General features: G+C 31.7%; 1 protein-coding gene across 1 annotated transcript in view; it reads left to right on the top strand.

Moving 5' to 3' along the window:
* The window catches only part of LOC118188372 (nuclear receptor-binding protein-like), a 63672-nt gene that overhangs the window by 14185 nt on the left and 23729 nt on the right, over positions 1–25758 (top strand). Inside the window, exons 2-8 of the mRNA XM_035358787.2 lie at positions 8821–8943; positions 13767–13958; positions 14046–14086; positions 17886–17980; positions 18122–18214; positions 24025–24080; positions 24194–24295. Coding sequence (XP_035214678.1) covers positions 8821–8943; positions 13767–13958; positions 14046–14086; positions 17886–17980; positions 18122–18214; positions 24025–24080; positions 24194–24295 — 702 coding nt within the window. The remainder of the gene's footprint in view (positions 1–8820; positions 8944–13766; positions 13959–14045; positions 14087–17885; positions 17981–18121; positions 18215–24024; positions 24081–24193; positions 24296–25758) is intronic.

Below are 25758 nucleotides of genomic sequence, written 5' to 3'. Positions count from 1 at the left end.
AGAAGAAATACACATTTTTTTACTGAGAAAAACATTGAAGAAATTAATTTAAAAAATATTTGAAGTATCATTAATGTTAAATATCATTGCTTAATTAATATATCTTCAAAATTTTAATATTTTTGTGGTAGTATTTTTGTTAATTTTGATGACATCTCAAGTTAAGTAGCTCTTCTTCCTTCCCTGAATTCACCATGCTGAGTTCTTAAGAATTATCCCATTTTTTCCCTAATATATCCATCCATGTTTCTAGTTGATTTTTTTCTTCTGTGGAGGTGATCATCTTAGAAACATGTTCAGTGCAAGTGTTTTTTTATACTTTTCGAAATGCTGGTCATTTTTAGAAGTGATTGCCAACTGTGTATGGACTACTAGATCGTATGAATCAGAGTGATCTCGCATTGGTGCATTGTAAAATATATTAAATCCTCTCTGAGATGAACATCCACGTTTCTAATTATTTTGGTCTTCAGTGGAGGTGGCTGTCTTAGAGAAGTGTGGCTATAGGATCCATTTTAATTAGATTTTTAGAATTTAATCTAAGTTTGAAGTAAACTTCTTAATTTTTGCTAGCTGTAATTTTCTTGTTTTCGTATTCAGAGTTAAATGCAAAATTAAGCAATTGTTTTCTGTGAAAGTACATTTCTTTTAGTTAAAATCAAATGAGAAGAAAAAATTGCGATACTTAATTAGCTTACAATTGAGTAATATTCTTATCACAAATCGTGACTTCAAATTGTATCTATAACAGTGTTGTAGTGGACCACACAGAGATGAGAAAATCGTGTGTGAAGTTCCCCACTAGTTGCTTGTGAAGTCCCCCACAAGTTGCTGTTTTCAAGTTGTTATGATAAGTGACACAACATGGTCTGACATTGTAGATCCAATAATTCTTTCCAGCTGACAGTACAAGAGACATAACTTCACAACAAGTGTCAAGAGATTTTAGTGTTCTGCACTGAGTTGTCATTAAAGTCTCTCGATTTCAGGAAGGCTGATGAACCAATGATCATGTTTTCCTCTAATATCATTCCAGATATAATGAATCAGAGGATGTAAAATACAACTGAAAAATTAAGGAGTCATCGCTAATTCAGTCTTCAGATTGTTTCTAACTGAACAACATGCCAGAATTCTCTGGAACTTTTTGCTAGAGAGACCCACCGTTAGCAAGATCCTCATATAATGAGGACAGTAATCATACCTACATTAATTGTTCTGTGGTTTCCATGTTATGATATATTGTATAGCAGTTTCTCATAAATTTGTAATAAATATATTTTGTGTTAAAAAAAATGCAGTAAGTAATATGCAACCTCAACAAATGTACTAATCATTACATGGAGTCTTTAGCACAACCTGCCGCCGGTTACCACAGTGTACTATAATACTGCTTTTTTACCAATGCTCAGAGGAACTCTTATTCAATTATGCAACAGTCGATATTTTACTGAACCACAGTTTAAGGCTATACTGTGGGGGGGTGTGCAAGAAAAGCAATTATTGATGACCTGCCAATGATCTGCTGGACAACCCCTCTATTTTACTATCAGACAGGCCAACAGCTGGCACATCTTCTTTCAATCATTGTCTGAAGTTTCCGCTAGTCCAAAGTTATGGTTTTTGTAATAAAACTTTTCTAGCTTGACGATATTTCTAAACATACCTTATTTTTCCCATTGCAAAATAATGGTGACATATTTTCCATTTCCTTTTTTTCTGGTATTCTTCTTTCCATTTTTTTTTGAGGGGGGGGGGACTTTTTTTTACTATAAGAGATAATTATAGGATGTTTGACTTTGAATAGCAAGTAAGAATTTTGCAGAAGGCTTTCCTGTAAAACACCATTATCATTTAGAAAAGCAGAAAGTAAGCTTAAAACACTTTTAGGACTTTAGGATCGACTACTTTTTAGAACCTTTATGTCATTATGGAAGTGCACAAATTGGATCCACTTATTGATCAACTTCATAGCTTCTTGCCTTTCGTTAGATGAAGGTACTACTGCAGGAATTTTTAACTTATTATCTTCAGAACCAAAGCCCTGTTCTTTGTACCTAGAAATAAATTTGAAGAAAACAGAAATTACATTAACTATTTTAGATAAAGAACAGTTCTGAAATGTTATCCAGAATGCCATTAGTCAAATAAGTTGTGCAAAAAATTGATTTTGCCCTTTGTTCAGCTAAGAAAGTTGAATCACTTCTGATCTCATTTCTGACAGAACATTATAGAGGCCACTTTGAAGTGCTAAGAAAGGTGGCTCATGCCATCAAAGGGATATGTTTAATAGGATTTTAGGATTGATCCCCCTAAAAGCAAAATCAGCAGGGTTCTGTTTCAATGAAATATAGTTCTGTTGTTGATAGAAAATATCCTCTAATATTTCTGAAGTCTTTTTTGCCACAAAAAACTTCTATTTTCGAGGGTGAGCTGCTAACCAACATAAAACCACTTTAGAGTCAATCCAAGCTTTGAAGAAAATTTCAGTATTGAAGAAGACCTTACATCTTTGATTAGTCTTTCAAGTAGCAATGTGCCTAGGAGTTCCAGTCTAGGTGTAAATGCTTGCTTAATGGATGTGCCTTTGATTTTAGCAACCACCAAATTGACTTCATTTCTGTCGTGAGATGTTGGTTGAACGCAGTAGATGACAGTAGCATAAGCAGATTCTGATGTGTCACAAAATCATGCAGATAAATGTGCTTAGATGTTGTTTGAAGCCACCTGGAAATTTTTACATTACTGAGAACCTTAAGATCTTCTTGAAGTCGCTGCAACATATCTTTCTATTCTTTAGGAAGTGGGGCATTCTAGTCAAGTTCTAAAAGCCACAGTTGCTGATAAAACAGTTTCAACTTGTCTGTACATGGCGACTGCAAGCCAAGAGGGTCAAAGATCTTAGGAGAGTAATAAATGAATTTGCTTTTAGCAATCTCAGTCCCAAAATCTATAGGAATGTTAAATAAGAATATGTCTCTTGTAGAGTTGCAAAAGAGCCCTTAAGGTTTGTCATAATCATCTGAGTGAAACCCCAGGTCATTTTCTTCCTGGCTATCAATGCATGAATTTTCAAGAAGCTGTAGACAATTTGATCTCCATTTTCTCAAATTAAATCCATGTTTCTGTATTAATTGTGAAAGTTTAAAGCATAGAGTCAACTGCTTCCTCTGAATTATTTGATTCAGATAAACAATCATCTACATAGAAATAGTTTTTAAGATCAGAGGATACATGAGAATGATTCTGTTCTGAATCCAAAGCAATATGCCACAAACATCTTGTCGCTAAGAGTGGGGCAGATGCAGTGCCATGAGCAACTGTACATAATTTATGTATCTGCATTTTTTAATTAGCTGATTCTTTCCAAAAAGTTCTTTATAAATGTTGATCCTCATTATCTACTAAAATTTGGTGGTAAATGTTTTCTGTGTCGGAAGAAAATTTTATTTTATGTATACGAAAATCAGGTAATATTGAAAATATATTGAATTTTTAGGTTTACATGATCCGTCAAATACTACAGGAAGTTTAGTGGTAGAGCAACTTGATTATGCGACAGCGTGATGCGGTAGATAATATACTTGATTATTTTCTTCAGTCTGAACAACTGGAGCCATTTGATTTAAAGTTTCAAATTCTTGCATGAACTCCTCGTATTGCCTACCAAGCTCTTTATCTAAATCAAACGTTCTTTCCGTGTATAGAAGACGGAAAATAGCCAAAGGTTTGGAGTTGCCTAATTCCTCAGCTTTACTGAAAATGGGCAGTTGGATGACAAATCTTCCGTTTTCGTGTATTCGATAGTTTTGCTTAAAATGCTTCTCACAAAACTTCTTAACTGTTGAATTCTGGTTTTAGAGTGTTAATTACAACCCCCAAAAATATTTAAGTGTTGCATCAACATTATCCTCAATATGCAAACTATTGTGATTAACACCAATGAGATGCAGAGCACAGCCTTCTATTTTAATTCAGCCGTATACAACCCAACCGAAAATGGTATTTTTAGCAACTAAAATTTTATACACAACAATTTTCCGTGACTAAATCAGAGAAAAGAAATGGTCAGCTCCAATTATCATGTCTCTCTGTTTGGGCGCATTGAAATTCGAATAGGCATTGCTGTCAACTTTTTCCAAAGGCAAATGTGAAGTTAATTTTTTAAGAATATATTGCTTGTATTAAAACACTGTTTTTTTTTTTTTTTTTCCTAACTCAGATTTGAGACATAATATTACATGTTTATCGATGCTGCTTCAGAATCACCAGGTCCCTTTATGCAAATGTGGGGAATTTGTCTTTGAATTGTTAATTGTGAAATAAATGATTCACTGATGAAAGAAGTTTAACTTCCACTGTCAAAAAGGATAATACATTCGTGACCAGCAGAATCACAAATTATTACTGCCACTGTTTGTAAAAATGAAATACTCTGACCCTGGACAGAAAAACTCGAAATATTATTTTGTTTGGCTCAGTTACAAAGTTGTTCATCAGATGGAGATGAATTTGACAACACTGCATTATTACTTTTAATATCTTCATGCTGTAAAGTATGGTCTTTTCCTTTACAAATAAAACATAAAATTTGCAATGAACAAAATTTTACTTGATGATTCCCAAAACAATTGAAGCACAATAAATTCTTCCAGATGATATTTTTCCTATTTGTAGCACAGTACAAAGTTCGGAATCCGGACTCGTCGGGACTTTGGGGATTCCGGATTGGGTTTTTTTCCGGATTATAGATCATCAATTTAAATCTGGTAAGATGGTATGCAGAAATTATACATTTAAAATTATGAAACCGAAATTTATGAAATAAAGAGCAAGTATGATCTAAAGGGTATCAAAATTTACAAAAAAAGCTTTATATTTATTTGTTTATTTTATAAACATTTCTATAATGTAAGTTGTTTAAGTTGCTTCATTTTTTGTGCTAATACTTCTATAATGTAAGTTGTTTAAGTTGCTTCATTTTTTGTGCTAATACTTTCTCTTTAATTCTATAAACAGACATAATTTCTTGTTCAGTTACAAAGTTCCACTGTTGAAGTCCTGTAATTGCCATGTCGAGAATACCGACTAACTTGTCAATCGAAATTTTTTCATTTTCAATAACCTCTCTGTCACTTTCTTCACTATCGGAAGCGCGCATGCACATACGTAAACGCGTTATGCGCATTCGTAAGTTTGTGGCTTTGAGGTCCGGATTATAGATCATTCCGGATAATGGACGTCCGGATTACGGGCTTTGTACTGTACTTGCCCTCTTAAATCTATAACACTTTGATAAAGTATGAGAACCATTGCAGTGCTGATATTTTAGAAATGCCTCATTATGTCTAAACACATGGCCCAGCTATTTGATACGAGATGCCTTTACTATTTTCACAATATCGGTTTCATATTTCCAATATTTTTCATATAGGAAAAACATTCTAATTTAGGAAATTCTTCTTCACCAATGTTTTGTGACCATAAATGGCACATTTCAGGATTGACCTTTTCTAACAAAAAATAAATTAGCCAAACATTTGTAGACGAAGCTTTTTTGCCAGAGATTTTAATCCACAGACAACTTTATCAGATATATCACATAGTTTTCTTAGATTGACGGAATCAGCGTTAGCAATTCTGGGTTGCTCAAGGAATGCTCTGACAAGTGACATGACAATTTGATTTTTTTCCATCATAACGATTGATTAATTTGTCCCAAGCCTCATCATGGGTAGTTTCGGAAATCGGAATCTGCTTAATAATAGTAGCTGGTTCATCCTTTTAAAAATCCTATTGAATATTGGAATTTTTTAATTTTTACTAATGATTGAACTGTCGTAAGGTGCTGATCTTTAAAATTAAGCCAATCACTATATTTACCATTGAAACTTGGAATTTTTAAACGAGGAAATTTAAAGCTATCCTCAACTGCAGGGAGATCTGAAATTGGAACACTCCTGACGGTAAATACGTTACCTTTGTTTCAAAATATTTAGCTCTGAATTCTGCAATTTCAGAAGTTTCTTTGCATAAAACGGCATCATATTGGTCAAATTCTTTAAATATTTCTTTGATTCTTTCCAATTGTGCTTTTAATTCCATTAGGCTTGACTGATTATTAAAACTATTGTTAAGCGAAGTTAGGGTTGATTTTGCTTGTCCTTTTAATCTTCTAAGATCAGCTTCATTTTAATTAGTCATTATTACTATGAATATTGATTAATAAACATAAAATAAATTCGACAAGGTAATTGGATAGTAAAAAATATTTCCACTTGTCTTTCTAACAGCATCCAAATGATCCTCAATATTACTAAAGTTTGTTAAAGAGAATTCTAAAGTATGCATATTTCCTGTTTAACATGCCTCACCTGCTGAACCAATAATAATTGCACTAAACGAATGAGCTTTGTAGACACAGAAACTTTGCTAACATTCTAAAACATGAAATATTAAACAGAAACATGCCTGCGGCGCAGTGAGGCTAAGAAAACTATGCTGTTTTGTTTTCATACTAGAACAATAAACATAAAATATAAATATTGTTGCCATTCACAAAAAATATGCAAATATTAAATACATATCAAACAGCACCATTATATTAGAACAGAGGTTCTCAACCAGAGGGAATTTCCCAGTTTTAGGGAAGAAATGTGGTCAACCTTTTATTTAACTGTTAGTTTTAGTTTATGAAAATAAAGAAAACTACTTTTAGGTTTTGATATTTATTAACGTTTTTGTACTTTTTGTTGTTTGATTAATAAAGCACATTAAAAATAATCTAAACCAATATATATATTTCAAGTTTTGAAAAAGGAGAGAGAATGAACTTTTAGCAGTGGTGAAAGGGATGCATGGGGCAAAAAAGCTTGAGAACACCTGCACTATACCTTAAAGCCCAATCAAAAAGAATAATTTATTGACTATTGCATTAGAAGGGGAATGCATTCCCTATTAAATAGTAACTATGTTGAAAAGAAGATCTGAACATAGCATAGCTACCCAACTCAGATTTATAACATCCGCTGGATGAAGAATCAGTGTAGTGCAAAATATTCACAGATGAATCAAAAGTGGAAGAACACATAGGCATGGCACTCAGTGTGCTGAAAGAGAACAACAAAATCCATAATGAATATTACAGATTTTCCAATTAAACAACTGTGTTCTTGGTTTAATCTTTCACCCTCCGAAAAGCAGTGCTTTAGGCACATGTAGAGCAGGAACGTGGAGTGAGATTCTACACGAATAGTATGAGCATATTATTGGTTCTTAATAAAAGAGTACACAAGATCCCTCATATCAAAGCAAAGGAACTGCTACACTAAAAGAAAATTCTAATAACCACCCACTCACCCTAAACTGGGTCCAGTGCACATAGGTGCAAAAGGAAATGAAAGAGCAGATGTTTTAGCCAAAGCAGGAATGACAAAGCCAGAGACAGATGCTGACCTCCCCACCTTGGAAGATGTTATGAAGGGGGTCATCAGAAACTGGTGCTTGTGGAATAGCAGGAAGAGGACACATGATGACTTACTGTCAGAATCTTCCCGTTAGTAAATACGAAAAGAATAAAAGCAGCCCACCACTTTGTTCAAGTGTGCACAGAACCATGGAATGTTCCCTGCACGCAATGTCCAGTTCCTGTGGAAAAAAAGTAGCCTCTGCATGTGGAAAAGAAGGCAGCCAAGCCAGCACACTCTACCTCTTCCTGGTTTGTCCTTGTACAGAGGATCTCCATCTTAAACACCTGACTCCCAATTCCAGGAGCTTCAGCCTTCCCCAGCTTAACAATGATTATTATAGTTAGAAGGGTACTAAAGTAATTACAGTATAGATTGACAAAGAATGCTTCATCATTGAGAAAGAAAATTACATTAACAGGTGAAAGCCTAGCCAAAGCCAAAACACAGAAGTATGCTGCATCCTATCTGATAGTTAATGACATAGTTTTATAAATAGTATCTACTAGCATAAGTTGCTACTAACACTTTTTGTGTTTCTTCAGTTATTATAATAATAACGGACAGGTGTCAAAGTAAAACAATTTGTTAGCCTGCTAACAAATTATCCATTCGGAATAAAAAAAAAAAAATTACAATCTGCATGGAATTGGCTGCTTAGTTTTCTCTGTCCTTAATAACTGAATAGTTATTTCTTTAATATTTATTTCTTTACAGGCTTGGTCTCTGCAAACCACACTGTAGCATCTTCATTAGTGACAGTCCCTCACCCAAACTTTGGTTATTCATGGCCTTGCAAACCAGAATTGTGCTTTCGTAATTGACTGTGCATTCTGATCATCACTTGGCACTTATTTTGACTAGTTGTAGTCTCAGTATGACCTTGTGTGAACTCAAAACGAAACAGTGCAAGTTCTCTTTTTTAAATTTTGGTGTGAACAGTTTTACAGTCTTTTTTTTTTTTTTTTTTTTTTTTTTTTTTTTTGTGTCAGTTTAAATTGGTATATGTTATTTGAAGCTGAATTGCCAAATAGATTAAAGCTTGCATATGGTATATGGTACATCCATATGCATATGCAGTTTATATGACAAATGAGCCAATTACTAATGAGGTGTCAAAAAGTGGCAGACATTTTTAAATGATTTGATATCAGTAATCACTTCGGGATTTACTTTGTGTTTGCTAATGAAACAGCATAATTTTTGGAATGACTTAATACATATAATAAATGAACCACATATAAAATATTTATTAATTGAAAAAGATATTTCGAAAACATTTTTCTTTAATAAATTTTCCATAGCAATATTAGAACAATTTTTATTTTATAGCATGTATTTAATTTTTTAATAGGTTCAGCAGCGAGATATACCAGGTATTGATGCTGCTTATCTTGCGATGGATACAGAAGAAGGTGTTGAAGTTGTGTGGAATGAAGTTTTATTTTCAGAACGAAAGAGTTTTAGATATCAAGAAGTAAGTTTGAAATTAAGCATTTATATGTGCAATTAGTTAAACTTTATTCATTTGTTTTAAGATTAACAAAACATTACATGTTAACACACAGTTAAGATGGGAATTAGCATAAAGTTGGAATTTAAAATGTTAATTTTCAAAATTTTCTCAGTTTTGTAGAAAAACGTGCCCAGATATACTACGTATTTTTTTTAAAGATATGTTGCATGAGAATTTATAAATTTTGTCATAGCAAACAATAGTATCAGCAAGGTGTAAAATTGCTTTTTTTTTTTTTTTTTTTTTTCAAAGCAAAGATGTAACTATAGAGTTTATATGATGTTCCTTACCAAATCATTTGTAGTAGGTTGATGTTATATAATTCAAAATAAGTAACAAGGTAATGTTACACATAAGTAATGAAATGATCACAAAAGTATCTTAAGTCTTAAAAAAAATGCCAGAAAATATGAATCTTAAATTGTGAATTACCTTCAAAGACTGAAGTAATTTGCATGCCTTGTCTTACAGCTATAATAAATAGATAAATATCACTGATTTCAGTTGAAAAAAACCTGGGAAGGATTTTTTTGAAATATACTTTTGATTTTTTTCTAACTTTCCTTTCAATTTTTATCATTGCAAAAACATTCATTTTTATAGGATGGCAATATGACAGTTTTTTTTTACTCTTCTGTCAAGGCTGAAAATTAAAATTTACACTTGCCTAAAAGGAATATGTTCAAGGATTTTCAGCCATCACCCTTTCGGTGACAGGGCAATCCGTCGCCCATGACTCTCATGAGCCATTTTCCCATTTAGTAGAAATAAAATACGTAATGAAGGTTGCTTGTAATATACTATAATTGTTTACAAATATGGGATATAATGAAATTATACATATTTGGAAATTTATGTCAGTATCAAATATGACAAAATTATCGTATTTCGTAATTATGGGCTAAATTTCTGAGATATTCTGTTATATTATTGTTTCCAAAATTATTGACTTGTGATGAAATTCTTTCATGCTAGTCTATGCTATTTCACTTTTAAGGGCGGAAAATTACCAGCTACAGGTTGTCCCTTTGAACTCTTTTAATATGCTTGGTGAATTTCCATATCATTTGATGATCCATTATTAATTCCAACTGTAGTATTTTGTGGGCCACCTCTGTATGGTTGTTTGATCTTGGCCATTTAATGTCCTATGATATAGGTCTAGCATGTCATGAGCAAAAAGTGGTGGACACTTACCATAGCCTTGCCTGTTCAGGCATCCATTATCTTGAAACCAGTCGAGAAGTGGTTGCGGTTCCACAAGTAAAATACCAGGCAAATTATCTTCCTTCCCTATAATATGAATTGGGGATTATTATTGTAATCAACGATTTCATCCAAATGTTTTTTCGTGTTTTGTACCAAATAAAAAAAAAAAAAGTCCATTTATCTTAGTATCTGAGAAGCTCTCCTTGATTGCTGTGAAAGCTGCCTGCTCAATATCACAGTGAATTTCCGAAGGTGCCACATTTAATATTAGTTCTTTAATCATACTAAATATCTCGTTATATGTTACTTGTTTGCTGTGTAGGCATAAAATACGGGATCGACGCCCTTGTTTTTTATTGCCATCACTGTACAAACTTGAGCAAATAATGGTTGTGATATTGAAAATGTACCATCTGCATAGCAAACAGTAGCCAGGAAATGTTGAAGACAACTTTGGTGCTGAAAATTAAAATTATATTAGCTGTGTGCTAATAATTTTTTTTTTTTTTTTTTTTTTTGAATAATAGGTTGAGGTTGGTATGTTCAGTAGGATTCTGGGATAAGTTCTTCACAATTTGCAGAGCGGCATGAATTTCATTACATTTAACATCTTACTGCCTCCACAATGCACACTGGTTGGTAATCTTGCTTGCACAGCTTCTATAAGATAGATTGGGCATCCTTTAACCGCTTGCCTGATTATCCAAAGTTATCTCGGGTTCGTATTTATTGCAGTTAATTATTATCCCGTGAAAACTTGGGCAAAGCAGAATTTGTTAGTACGATTTGTTTCATCACGGTTTTACTCGGCCTGGAGGAAATTAAAGGAAATATTCAGCTTTGATTGGCAGTTTGCCGAATTTTGTTGGTTGCATAGTTTTTTTTGGAAAGACTGGTTACGTGTTTCCCTATTGTACTGTATACGTCAGCTTGTGGATTAATAATGCATAAAAAAGGATACATGCCTTAAAAAAAAAATAAAATAATGGCGATGATGCAAGATAGAGAAAGCGATGATTTTTCAGATAGTGATTATGAAGAGGTGGAAAATTTTTTTTTTAAAAATGAAATCCAACGAGATAGTGTACTCTATGCTTCCTTGAAAGAGATTCCAGCTGTAAGCCAGTAAGAAAAGAGACCACATAGCAGTGTAGAATGTCAGGTATCACTTCGTGTTGTTCCTTGTTTGAAAAACTATCATACAAAGACTAATATTTAACTTTTTTCATTTGCCCAAGATAACTCGGGATAGTAAACTAATATTAAAACTAAATGCTTTTACACCTTCAAAAAATTAAAAATTCAACTTAAAATCTACATATTTTGATTTGTTTCATTTCGTTGTATTTAATAATAAAATAAAAAAATGTGATGATTTTTTGCAATTTTTTTCAAAAAAATTTGTAAGGGAAGCGGTTAATACCTGGACTGTACCCTCCAATGTTTCTGCTACATGTTTCTGAATATTACTCACCTGTATATTAGTTGCATAATATTTTCTGTACATGTATTATATTTTTGTATATTAGTTGCAAACGTATGCAGTTTCTATATATGACTGTATAAGAAGGCATTTTAGTGCCGTTGTGTGCTTTCTCAGGTACTGTTGTGGGCTGACTGCTTCACGTGGCGATCATTAAGCTTAACATCAAATTGTGTAAGAATCGTGTTTGTGTATACTGACATTTTTGATTCATGACTTCATAGTTTCTTGTATATTATCTTGCCCTATAAGTTTCTGCGCTCACATCAGCAGAATTTTCGATAGTTTATTTTTTTATTCATAAATTTAATAATTTATTAAATTTACATATATATGTAATTTTACATACATATATTATGTAAATATATATATTACATGTATACATATATATTGAATTCAGGTATATGATTTCTAAAGACCTTGCATTTTCAGTTAAATATGTTTATTCATAGAAAATCAGGTTTATCATATGAGAACGAAGCTATAAAAATCAAACTTTGAGTTTTTTTATAAGTGATAAGAACTAAGTGGTTAAATAGTGTGTTCTCTACCCTTGACAGCTGAATATGATTTTATTGATAAACTCTCTGCATAAGGGCTTTCATTTTCCATGGGCTGTACAATGGTGCATATTGAAATTTCATGTTAAGTATAGTTAGTGCTCGCTACAACTACTGTTTCTTATAGCCAATCATTCTGTCACTGGTACAAAAATCCCTGATGAGAGTACATTAAATCCACTTTTGCTATAAAAGCCTGTCTTATAATCTCTCTTTTTTTTTTTTTTTTTTGTGTGTGTGTGTGTGTGTGTTTGTGTGTGTGTGTGTGTGTGTGTGTGTGTGTGTGTGTGTGTGTAGGAGGGGAGGTATCATTATGGCTGCATCAAGGTCATACAAGGTATTAAAAAAAATCTGCTGCAAGTGTTATTTCTTTAAATGTTTGTTGTAGACAGACATAGTCAATTATGGAGCTTCATAAGAAAAGAAAGTATGAAAAATTTGCTTGGGGTGTTTTTAAATGAGCCCCCTTTTTTTGTGGTATCTCCTTCCAGAATTTGTTCTCAAGGATTTTATGATAGAGGAAAATTATTTAAATTAGTATATTTTCTCTTGAAAAATTTTATAAATTATTCAATGAAGGTCAACATTTTCTTTAAGTAATGAAGTTAATGGAGGTTTTAATTATATAAGGATCATATAAAAAGCTAAATTTTTTAACGGAACTCTTCTAAACTCCAGTATGGAATTTCCTTTCATAAAAATTTTGCATATTATTTTAAGAAACATTATAATTGAAAGTATCTGCCTAGGGTCAGTATTCAAGGAATTAAAACTATACCCACCTTTTGTTTAGTATCTTGTTTGTAGAATGGAAAAATTGTTATATTTTTCAGGGCAAAAATAGTTGACTGTTAATTGCAAATAATGAGTTAAAATATTTATGAACATTTTTGAAACTGTCTTGTAAATTATACAGTTTTGCTTTAAAGTAATATTTTTCAGAGTTTAAAGTTTATATTACAGTTTTATTTCACAAATAACATATTTCAAAGAATGCAGTTTGAAATATGTTATTTGTTATTGAAATTAATATCACCTAAGGTTGAATTTTATTGATAGTTAAAATTGTCTGTATATGTATGCATGTGCTTCCATTTCATGTGTTACTTTGTGTGCTTTTTTTTTTTTTTTTTTTTTTAAATTTTGGTGAAGGCAAAAATAATGTAACATTATCTTACAAAATGTCTTCAGTATAGTTTTATGCTTGATATATAAAATCACAAACTAATATGTGCATGTTAATAAATTTTTAATCTATGCATGTGCATGTTAGTAAATTTTTAATTATTGTGTAAATTTTGAAGTAATAGATACATTTTGTTGAAATGATGTATGAAATATCTGAGACTATTTAGAGGAAAATTTACATACTTGTTCACTGTATTATTTCAGTAATTTAATGTGTTAAAAAATTATCCTCAAATGGCTACCAACAAATATTAAGCTTAAAACAAGAGCCACAAAACATATTCAAGTATTAAATGATCAAATGTATAATGTTTTATCTTACATATTACATTTCTATGTTTTAGGAAAAGATAAGAGGTGTTTTTGATAGTCTAACTCAACTCGATCATCCAAATATTGTGAAGCTTCATAAGTACTGGATTGATAAGGATTCTGAAAAACCAAGAGTTATTTTTATTACTGAGTACATGTCTAGTGGCTCTTTGAAACAGTTTTTGAAAAAAACTAAGCGAAATGTTATTAAATTACCAATTCAAGTAAGCATTTCTAATGTCTTTCCCAAAGTTTAAATCACAGTGTAATAATTTTTGTATTTAGAAATTTTAATCTTTATTTTTTGTTAGGCTTGGAAACGTTGGTGCTCACAGATTCTATCTGCTTTGAGGTAAATATTCTTCAGTTGGTTATTTGCAGTTTTATACTGCAAATTTGCTCTGAATGACAAGTACATCCCTAATAGTACACAAAACATTTTTGATTGTTACAGTTGCAAAATTATTTTAACAGATTCAGTGCAGTTTTGTAGTAACATTCTGTTTAATTCAGTGACTAGCAGATGTAAATTACTGACATTTTAACATACCTGCTAAATTAGCTAATTTAAGGCTTCATATTGACACTGTCCTTAAGAATGTTTAGTAGAAATTCTAAGTCCAGTTTTTTGTAAATTTGCTGGCTTAGTTAATTTTTTAATTTCAAATATGTAATTAAACTTTTGGTAAAAGTATATTTTAGGGTACCCCTTGGCGAAACTTGGCGATTTTTGGCGGTACATGGATACCGAATTTGTGCAATTCTTTGACATGTTATTTTGGCTTGCATAGCAGCGATTTTTGCGCCAAAAATCGTCGCTACACAAAGTAACTAGACAAGAAAATGCACAAACTCAGTATCCATGTACACATCGACCTATTTTCACTTAAAAAAACATTCCAGAATTGCACAAAAAATAGCATTGCACACTTCCTTGACTTTATCCATGTACACATTGACCTATTTTCACTTAAAAAAAAACATCAGAATTGCACAAACTAGGCATTGTGCACTCCCTTGAGTTTGTCCATGTACACATCGATATATTTTCACTTAAAAAGTCAAAGAAGCACCTAATTCTACAGTAGAGGCAAACAAAAAATACATAATCTCAATAAACTACATTTTAAACCAAACAATAAAATAACATAAAAAAGAAAAACCTGTTATGCATTTAAGCATTACACTAAGCAAATATCCACTTACCTATGTGGCACACAAAATTCCTTAACAGCATGCAAAAACTTCCTAAAATTATCTAAACTAGAATCCGTATATTGGCGTCACCACATAAATTCACGAAAATAAGAGTAAAAAGTATCCTACGTATTCTGGACTGTCCGGAAAATGGCTGCTAAGTAAACCTTCATTTACACACCAGTCAATTAATGCACTTTTTCCCTTTCGTTCCAAATTGTACAGAAACTTCAATTTAATCTTACTACATTCAGCCATTCTACCATCTAAACAATGAAACAAGCAATTTACTTCCTCACCACAAACACACACCACAAAAGCCATTACAAAACATCTCATGACTCAAAATTTTCCGGAATAATGCAAACGCTTATGTCATAATAGGGTTTCCATAACATTCAACAACTCAGGTTACCATAACATTCAACAATTCAGGTTACCATAAATGAAACAACAACTTGGCGATAAACAAAACAACAGCTTGGTGATAAATGAAACAACTTTGCGATAATACAAAGGGTACCCTAAAGTCAACTCTAACCAAACTTTTCCTTATCATCACTATTTTGATTTTTCTCAGTGAACTTGTAAACAAATAGGATTATAAACACTAAGTTTTCCCAGGTGATTAAGTCATTAATCAGCAGAGTGCAGCAAATCTTTTTGAGACCAAGTTTTCATATCTTTTCTAGTTTTTATTTGGTTGAAAATAATTATGTTTGATAGCCCTGTTAGGCATTAGTTTGTCAGCTCTGTGCATGTAAGATTTTTAAATTGCTGCCAAAGCTGGTGCTAGACTTTTTATTGCTCAGTGCAAACTTCCTCCGAAATTCTGCTTCCCAGTTCCTGCTTTAATTTAAAAAAAAATATTTGGCAGCTAGTGCAGCTGCATCGGTTGCATGTGCTCCATTGCCAGCCCTGATTATTGCTGTCGTGTTCCAAAAGAATGAATGTGCTACAATTTTGAGTGCTTCAGCTATCCTTTTTCAAGCTTTCACCCGTGGTAGAAACATATGCAGTTTCTTTGAAACCAGATGACTCTGAAGGGATTTCAAAGAAACTACCAAAATTATCATCGCCATGATTTACCATATGCTAATATTATCGATAAATTATGGATATGGTTATCAAATAATGTCATTTTAATAGATAAGGTATGTTTTCCCCTGGATTTCTTTATTTTGATTGATATATTATCTGCCCTTTATTATTTAATTTCCTTTTTCCAGTGCAAGGCATTTACATCAATGTAAGTCTGTACTTCTCTTTAATTACTGTGTTACTTGCCTTTATCAAATTACCCTAGAAGTTCTGATCACAAATACCTTCCGTTAAAACGCTGTTGAATTTCCGCATGTGCTAGATTAACCACTAGCGCTATGACTAAACTTCACGGTTGTGGTGCATTACGCTACAATATACAATATAACAAGCGGTAAAGTGTCTCATTTACGCCGCTCTGCATCTGGGAGTGCAATCCAGAGCTGTAACTCAATAAACAATCTCGTTGTTAGGCGATGTGTGCACCACGTCATTTTCATTTTTGTGTGCGGTTTGAGACAAAAGCATCTCGACGTGCGTGGCACGTCTTTTTAGCGCAAGTGGTTAATTACTTTCATTACTTAACTAAGAGGGCAAAGGAGAAAATATTTTTAAGGCAAATTTTAAGAAACACAGTATTTGCTCTTCTTTTCGTCTTAACAACAATTTAGTTCCAAGATTAGCAATTTATTATAATATTACATTGTAATATATTATTAGCCTCAGAACTGATTATAATTATATACATATCTGCTGAATAGTAGACCAAAGTGGGTTGTACTTTCAAAGATTTTGCATAATTCTGTCTTTATAATATAGTTTGGAAATGATATCGTAAAGAAATCAGAAAACGTTAGGTGTCTGATAAAACAAAATGTAAAGATATTAGTTTGAAATTGCCACTTAATATTTTTTTTCATTTTTTTCTTTGGCTGTCCAGTAGTTTATTGGTTAGGGTTATGTAAATGCCAATAAAATCAAGAGTGAAGTTTTGATACTTGTTTAAAATTTGGCTCTGTTGGTTTTTCCTCCTTCTTGTCTATGACCCACTTGTGCTCCTTAGGCAGTTCAATGACTGATGAATTAGGCTGTCATTCTACGTGAATGATGTAATTGGTAATAGCTTAGCTGTAGAGATGGGATTTTTTAAAATATAAATTTAAGCTGCATTATATTTTTTGTGGTGTACAGGTAACATGTGCTATATTTGTTCATTCAAAAGAAACTTAAGTAAAAATTCTCATGCTGTTACTCTTGTAGTTATGTGGTTTTATTTTTAGATAAGTTTTTGTGACCAAAGTTATTTTTATATCTGAATATTTATTAAGATTTCTCCAAACCATTGATGATTGTAGCATTTATTGTAGACTTACAGAATATATGAATATTACAGGTTGACAGGAAGACATAGCAAGGGAATTCATTATATAATTGTGACCTTTAAATGTTCTTAAAATTCTTCTGAGAATACAAATGAGTTAATTTAGGTAAATTTAAATATTGCTGAAGAGTATATTGTTCAAGTAGAGAATGATCTATCAGACTGTGTTCATAATTTTAATTGATAGCTTTTGTTATTTAGTTTTAATCAAAGATATTTAATGTCACCTTTGCAGAGTTTATGAATACAGTAACAAATGCAAAAAATTTGGGCAGGTTTTTTTAATAAAAATATCCCTAAGGGAAGTATGTGTGGAGAGTCAAGAATTATTACATGTAATCTAATTATAGATGACCTTGTTAAAATAAAATTTAGTTTTTAAATGTAGTGAAAAGGAGTTTTATGTATTCATCAGAAAGGATTTTTCTTATTGAGTATTGTAGAGTTTTTGCATTAGAAGCTATACTTGTTTTCCCTTCTTCAGCAGTGCTTTAATACATTTAAATAGAATAGTTTATGCTTATTTTTACAGTTACCTGCATTCTTGCGCACCTCCTATTCTTCATGGAAATCTGACTTGTGATACAATTTTCATTCAGCATAATGGGCTGATAAAAATTGGCTCAGGTAAGTGTTGCATTTTTCAGGAAGATTTAAGTTTTTCTGTTTCTTTGCAGTAAACATAACTTTCAATGCAAATAGAAGCATTCTAAAATGTAACTTTAAATATGTTTTGTAATAGTGCATTTAAAAACATTTTTTTTTTAGTTGCACCAGATGCAATCCATCATCATGTTAAGACTTGCCGGGAGGATCTGATGAATATGCATTTCATAGCACCTGAATATGGAATTAAAACATGTATGTTAAATTTCTGTCATTGTCTGTCAATGTCTTGTTAAAGTTTCATTCCAGTTTATCATATTAATTATTTGAAGATAATTACTCTGTTTAAAAAAGAAAAGAAAAAAAGAAAAAGAAAAAGAAAAAAACAACCTCATGCTTCCTTGTTACCTGTGTTTTATTTAGTAGAACCCTGCTTTTGTTATCTGATTGATTATAACATTTTAAATCAAAATAAAACAAATCAAATGAAATTTTCAACTTAACAGGCTTTAAGAATATATCTTGGCAAAATTTAAAAAAAAGTTTCTAAAGCTATATGTAGTAAGGAAAAGTCTATGAAAGAGTTCATCTGAAAGCTTTAATATTTAGAGGCAATACAGAGCGATAAAAAATTCAGCTAAGAATGATGATATGCTATTGTAATCTTCAGAATTAAGAAATAGTGACAGTATTCCAGCAGACAAGCTCCTGACCCAGACAGCGATGCTGTCCATAGAGAGATTTGGGATACTTGCCCACCAGATAATATCTAAATTATATGCAGCAATACACACAGTCTGAATCGAACTTGACAATACCATTATGAGTCTCGTACAGACCACTGTGTAAATGACGATTTTAACCATAGCGAAGGCAGCTTGGTTTCCCTGTGACCATTCACCCATGATATATAGATGTCATGAGAGACCAGCTGTGGGAAAAGACATAGTGATAAAAGAGTTTGTTAAATTATTTTTTTTAATAAATGTTAGTCAAAGAAGGGTTCAATGTGGCTGACACAGTGATTAACTAAGGCTTCTTGTAATTAAAAGATCTTTTTATTCTTTTTTATATGAACTATGATTATTATTTGTAACTGCAGGATTATCAGTTTGTATGCAGATTCAATTTTATCTAAAAATTTATCTTCATTGTTTTTCTGAAATATCTTCATACTTGTCAGAAACTTAGCATTGTAAATTCATTTTAATGGTCGTCCATAAATCCTTTTAATGACGTTTCAGTATACTCTTTATTGTCTGGAATTCTCTGTCTTGTTCAAAAATTCAATCATATCTAGAATATAAGTAGTTTCAGTTGTGCATTAATCATGATTTTCAAAGCATTTGAAATTTTAAGCAGATGAAGCATAGCTTCCTCACACTGCTTCAAATACTAGATATTTTTTTATTTTTTAGTGTCTATTATAGTGTCAGTAAATACAAAAAACTGTCAAATGCCATGTATCTGCTGATTCAGTATCTATGATCCCCAGAATTTTGAAAATTCAAGAAATAATTTATTCATAAGATGCAAAGGTACTTCCTTGATAAAGCAGCCAGTACAAACAGTCGAAATTTGATGTCATTTAAAATGAATTTGGCGAAATCTTGAAAGCATTGTGGCAACCTTAAAAAAAATGAAGACCACATCATACATGGTACAATAGAACTATCCTATTTGGGAAAAGCATAACTAGAGTTCGGGAAAAGTTATAGTGATACCATCGAGGGAGCATACCATCGAATAATGACTCAACCATTTCAGAGTAGGCATAAATTGGTCAAGAGAACATCATGTTTTTGTATCTCCAATAACACAGCTTGCCTTTTGATAGACTTCGTTTGATCCCTGTTTTTGAGGCGGGGGGGGGGGAAGACTTGCTATTGGATGTCCAAGTTTGAAAACACTGAAGGAGATGATACAGCAGGAAATTGCTACCAAGAAAGGCTGAATCAGTCCCTAAACCACTTGAGTGATGTTTTGTTAAAAAAAAAAAAAAACATTATGTAAAAGGGCATTATATGTACTTTCAAAAAATTAAAAAGAAAATCTTCATATCTTATATTTAGTTTGGATTTTATTAGCTTCCCAAATCGAGAAGGTCTTTCTCCCTCACCCTGCATAATATATGTAATGTTTAATGTATGCAATGCCGAATTTGTGTAAATGTTCTGATGTTTTCTAAGCAAAAATGGATCACTGTGCACATGGGGAGAACAAAGTATCATTTTTTTATAGACAGATTGACATCAGATCAAAAGAAATTAATTTTTTAAAAATTGTTCTTAAGACATTAAGCTTAAAGAGAATATGATAAAATATACATTATACATACTGTATTATATGATTCATCATTGTTGTTCTCTCTATGTACATGGCAATCTGTTTTCATGTTAAAAAAAATCAGAGTTATACAACATACACAAACATTAGGTGCATTACATAATGCATTACAAGTTTACTTTTACTGTTGTTATGATATTGCAATTTTTTCAAGTTCTGGAGATTGACGAAAGTAGTCATTTTAACAAGGAAATACTTTTACAAAATACATGCTAAAAAAGAACAGGATATAATACACTGGTCATCAAAACTAAAGGACAATGAGAAAAAAATGCTCACTAAGTTAATGTTGCAACCAGTGTCCAAGGTTGTACTTATTTATGTTAATTAAATATAATTGAACGCAAAATTGCACTTCCATGCACACATTAGTACCAGAAATATGCAAGTCTGGTGATTGAAAATGTGGTGGACATATGTTGGAGTTCCAGTCTATAGTATTATTTAAAGTGAATGTGGTTTCTGAGAGTGATCAGCATTCATAGTTATGGCTCAGAGGCATAACTATGAATGAATGCTGCTATGAACTATGAATTCGAAAATTTATATTTAACTGTCTGTATATTTGAATAACAAAGTATAACCAACAAAAATTTCTTGCATTACCTTTAGATTGCAGGTAGAAAATAAATATAAATTTGAATATTTTCTTTTACATTATTATTACTGATGATTATGTATGTTTTGATAAGTATTTATATAATTTAAAATTATTTTGTTGAAAAAATATTTGCTGGCTAGCTGCTTTCAAATTGTACATTCAACCCACATGTGTTTGAGACTACTTGTCAGACTGTATTTGTAATTAACATAGGAATGCAAATAAATTTGTCTTGTATGGGGCAATATGAAACAAGTTTTAGGATAAAACATAAATTTCATTTTATGGAAAATATTTTAAAGAAATTGATGGTAGAAATAAAGTATGAGATAGAAATAAAGATATGAGTAGAAATAAAGATGGTAGAAATAAATTGTCTTGCACACATTTTAAAACAATTAATATATTTTTGGGCTATTATAAAAAATATATATTTTTGGCTTTGAAGGTATTGTTTGCATTCATTTGGTGTAAATTTAAGCTAACATTTAAATATAGTTGCTCTTAATATCCCTTTGGTTAAGAACTTCTGTTTGGCTCCTTCCCATTTCCATTCCCTAAGTTTCTGTACAAGACTCACATCAGGAATGCTTTGGGTTCATTCAGTGTTTTCTGCATTATTATATTTTCTTTCTTTTGTGAAGGTTTTAGTCAAGTGACATACGTGATTAAAACTTTCATGAGCATTACTTTTTGTTATTTGTAGCACCTTATTTTTTTTTTACTTGGTAGTAAGATAATTTACAAACACTTTTCTTTGTGTACAAGTTTCTGAATATATATTTTATGTCTTGGCAAACATATCTCTTACTGAAATATTCTGAATAATTATAAACCATAGAAGATAAGGGTTCATTTACATAAAGATGCTCTGATCGTTTTCTGACTTTTATGCATATAAATATAAGGTATTTGTTGGTTAATTGGTAACTATGTTTTTAATCGCCCAGTTTGGTGGCATTTATCACCAAATGACATCATTTTTTGGGTGCGTTCTCTTCTCTTACGATAAAAATTTGTGCACAAGCTTTAAGTTTGAATTAGAGATTTTTCTTCAGTCCATCTTCATACTTGTAAAGTACTCATGTATTTTCTCTAAAAATCAAATCCAAAACCAAGTAATAAGAATTGTTTTCTATCATTTCTAGAAATTTCTAAAAAGCTTGTAGGAAGTTCTTTTTTGGATTCAAAATAATGACAATTTTCAATTTATCATCAAGTGAAAATTAAGCTTTTGCTTTCTTCCAAGGAAGAGCTATTTTAATATCTACCTCAGTTTGCAAAAACAAGCAGGAATTGAAATTATATCGAACCGTAGAAATGGTATGTAGATGCAGTGTGAAAAAATTAAGAACTTTGCATCACTAAATGATTCGCATCTTCAAAAATTGTATTCCTGATAGGTAACCTCATATTTTCAGTTTGCAGCTACCTGAAAAATAAAACTTTTTATTTATTTATTTAAGTAGGAATTTGTATTCTTGGAAATAAAGTAAGTTCTTGTTTTTCCATTAAGTTTGATTTTTTTGATTTGCTATTGCTATTGCTATGTTATGTTGCCTAATTTTGGTGACATTATTTTCCTTATTACTTTGTCTAAAAAATCAACAAATGTATGTATGTATTTCTCAGATTATTTATGAAAGAATTACTACTGGAATGAGTTTGAATGATATAAAAATTTTGCATTTTATTTTTTTGATTGGAATAATTCGTATTTTATTCTTAGTAAGTTATACTGGTTTTCTATTGTGTTTCATGATTTATCTGTAAAAATGGAAGAAAATTTTATGTAAGGAGTAATATCATTCATTTCTAATTTGTTATATATATATATATATATTATAGTACAAATTCTGAAATCCGAATGTCCAGAATCCAGACTTCGGATCACCAGCCAAATATATGTGTGTGTGTATATATAAATAATAAAAAAATCCTCCCTTGCAAAGTCTATGAATGGAAAATATAGTAACAAAAGTAGGTGAATCTGCTGAAAATGTGATTTTTCTTTGTACTGGTTGAGATTTCTACATGTCACCTTTAAACACCTTCTGGCTTGAATGGCCAATAACAATGTATTGAGTGACATTGTTTTGATGTTGGCAGGACGCTTTCGTCCCTTGAGTGCATTTTGCCGCCTGGTGCAATCTGTGTGGAAAATCTAAATTTTGCTGCCTGGTATCTCCACAAATTCTAAAAATTTCAGTGCCCTTAAATTATACTGACCAGTGCCTCATCTAAATTCTAAGAATTCAGCCTTCCATAGTTTTTTACTCCCTAAATTCTGACACTTGTTTATGGCCACAGCAGTTGAGCCTTCTCAGGCTCTATGGGGAGATAGGTGACATTTTTCTATCTGGCGTAAGCAATAAATCTCTGTGTTGCCATGTTTACTTGTCATCTTAGTAGATTTAAACTGATGATCTAAAATTTCCGAAATCTAGAATCACTGAAGTCCTGATCAGTCCAGATCTCAAATTTTGTACTGTAGCTCTCTCTCTCTCTCTCTATATATATATATGTATATAAAATGGTTTAGGAATTAAGTTACTCTGTGCATGAATCTAGCATTGTTATGTATAATTTCAGTTAAGGAAACTTTTTGTGTTAAATTTGTGATATAAAACAGAATTCTGCAATTTTAAATGTAGCTAAAAATTGAGTTATAATACTGTTAGATTGTTTAGAATTAAATATCTTACATTATTGCATTACTCTTCTTTAAAATATTCATTACAGCCTATATTCTAAACCTGCTAAAATGTTGTTTCCTAACTTTGCTTTCTTTGTGGGGTGTTTATAATGGTTCTTGTTGTAATGTTGATATTTTAGATTAAGTTCACTTTATTCTGTTATGTTTCATTGCTGAATTGTATGTTTTCTGTCAGTTGGGGAGGGTGATAATCTTTTTTAAATGAAAGGTGGTTCTTAACTGAATATAAAGATTTGATAAATATCAAATTTTTATAATTTGAGCTTTTGTTAGACTGCCGTTGAAAAGAATAAATCAGTTATTAGTTTTCAATGAAATGAATTCTCATCAGAACTGTTATATGAAACAGTTTAAAACCTTACTTAATTTGATTTACTCAAGTCCTTCCTGGTAAATTTACAGTTTCCATGGTAACTCCTGCAGTTGACATATACGCTTTTGGCATGTGTGCTTTGGAGGTAAGTTATTCTTACCTACAGGTACTTTTTTAATTTTACATTGTCAAGGTTATTCATACTTGCTTTTAAATAATGAAATTGTAGATTAACTCAATGTTCATTTATTGTTTCAGATGGCTGCCCTAGAAATTTCAGGAAATGGGGAATGTGGAAGTCAAGTGACTGAAGATGTTGTGAATCGAACCATTGAAGCTTTGGAAAATCCTTTACAAAAGGTAGATTTCATGAATTCAGTTGTATTAGTAATTAAGAATTTTTTTTTGCTTATTACGTGCTCCGCCCTTAGGTACTACACGGAAAGGGAGGGATGCCCTTGGAGGTCTTTTTAAGAGAAACTGGCTCATATCTACGTTACACATGGGAAAAACCATGAAAACGCCCATGCAACCAGCCCAAACCCCGGACCAAACTACCAGTGTTCAGCGGCTTTTACCACTCGGCCGCTGGTGGGCCTGTAATTAAGAATTTGTAGAGTGAAAATTTAAAATGACAAGACGTATTTTAGGTAATTCATTATGGTTTATTAGTTAATATCAGTACACTGATAGATGTGGGTGAAGAGGGACAATCTGGGCTTTGAATTTAAAATTTGTGAAAATTTAGCTAAGATTTGTGTTAATTTTCAAAAAATACTTTATGCACATCTCTAAAATACAGGCAGATAAGCTGCTCTCATTTAGGATATTAACCTTGTCAATACTAGTCTTAAGACAGCTATTTTAAATCATTGGGCAAAATTTCCCAGCATTAGCAATCATAAGCCATTAGGCCTTTGAGAAATCCACATGACTAGATTTGCTGGATGATTCTTTTAATTTAGTGAATTCATTCATATTTCTGAAGACTTTTGAAAATAAAAATATATTAGTTTGTGACTAGTATTGTTTGTTGTTTTTATGTAGAGGAAGCTGGAAAGTGGCTACTTAGTAGAATTCCACATAATCTATGTGACTTTTCTTAAAATTATCTTGGGCTGTAAGCAATTGATGTCAAAATATCCCTTGAAGTGGCTGCTTGTTCAGTACATATCAGTTATCTACCAAATGAATCAAATGATCAGTTATCTACCAAATGAATGCTAACTCAACCTGTAAATGTGATCTCTTGTCTGGTCCATCTTTTTACTCTTGATAGAAGCTTTTAAATTAACTCCTTTTAGACTCTTTAACAACTTAGTGATAAGAGAGGAATAATGCATTTTAAGGATTGATCATATTCATGCAGTTTAAAATTATTTCTTTTATGAAGCAGGTGTTCATCCTTTAGTAAAGGAAAAGAAGATAATTTAATATTTACACTAGTAGTTCTTCGTGAATTCGGTTTTCAGCAGGTTTTTTGACTGTTTTTGACTGCAAAGGGTTTGCATGTTTTTTCTCATGTTAAACATGAACATGAGGTTTTCCTTTGAAAGGTCCTCCCTGGAGGATCCTTTCTAAGGCAGATTGTGCTCTTATGATTTGCCATAATTAATTAACCAACTAGGCTTTTATTAGGTGGATTCAAATTTTGTTGGTAGAGGTTAGGAAGCATAACATTGCATACAGTAACAGAAGAGAAACAGTTCTGTAGGTTTATAAAAATGGACTCATTTGAATTTTTTTACTTGCATTAGTTGCTTAACCTAGTGAGATAAAATCTCTAATATTATTTTTGTGTATAGCTATCTCTAAAGGAATTT

This window comes from Stegodyphus dumicola, chromosome X1 (assembly GCF_044657685.1).
Source record: "Stegodyphus dumicola isolate Sdum_Otavi_A_Nest chromosome X1, ASM4465768v1".
In the NCBI taxonomy this organism is placed as follows: Eukaryota; Metazoa; Arthropoda; class Arachnida; order Araneae; family Eresidae; genus Stegodyphus; species Stegodyphus dumicola.
The sequence above is the reverse complement of the archived record's forward strand: the minus strand, read 5'-3'. Positions and strand labels throughout refer to the sequence as shown.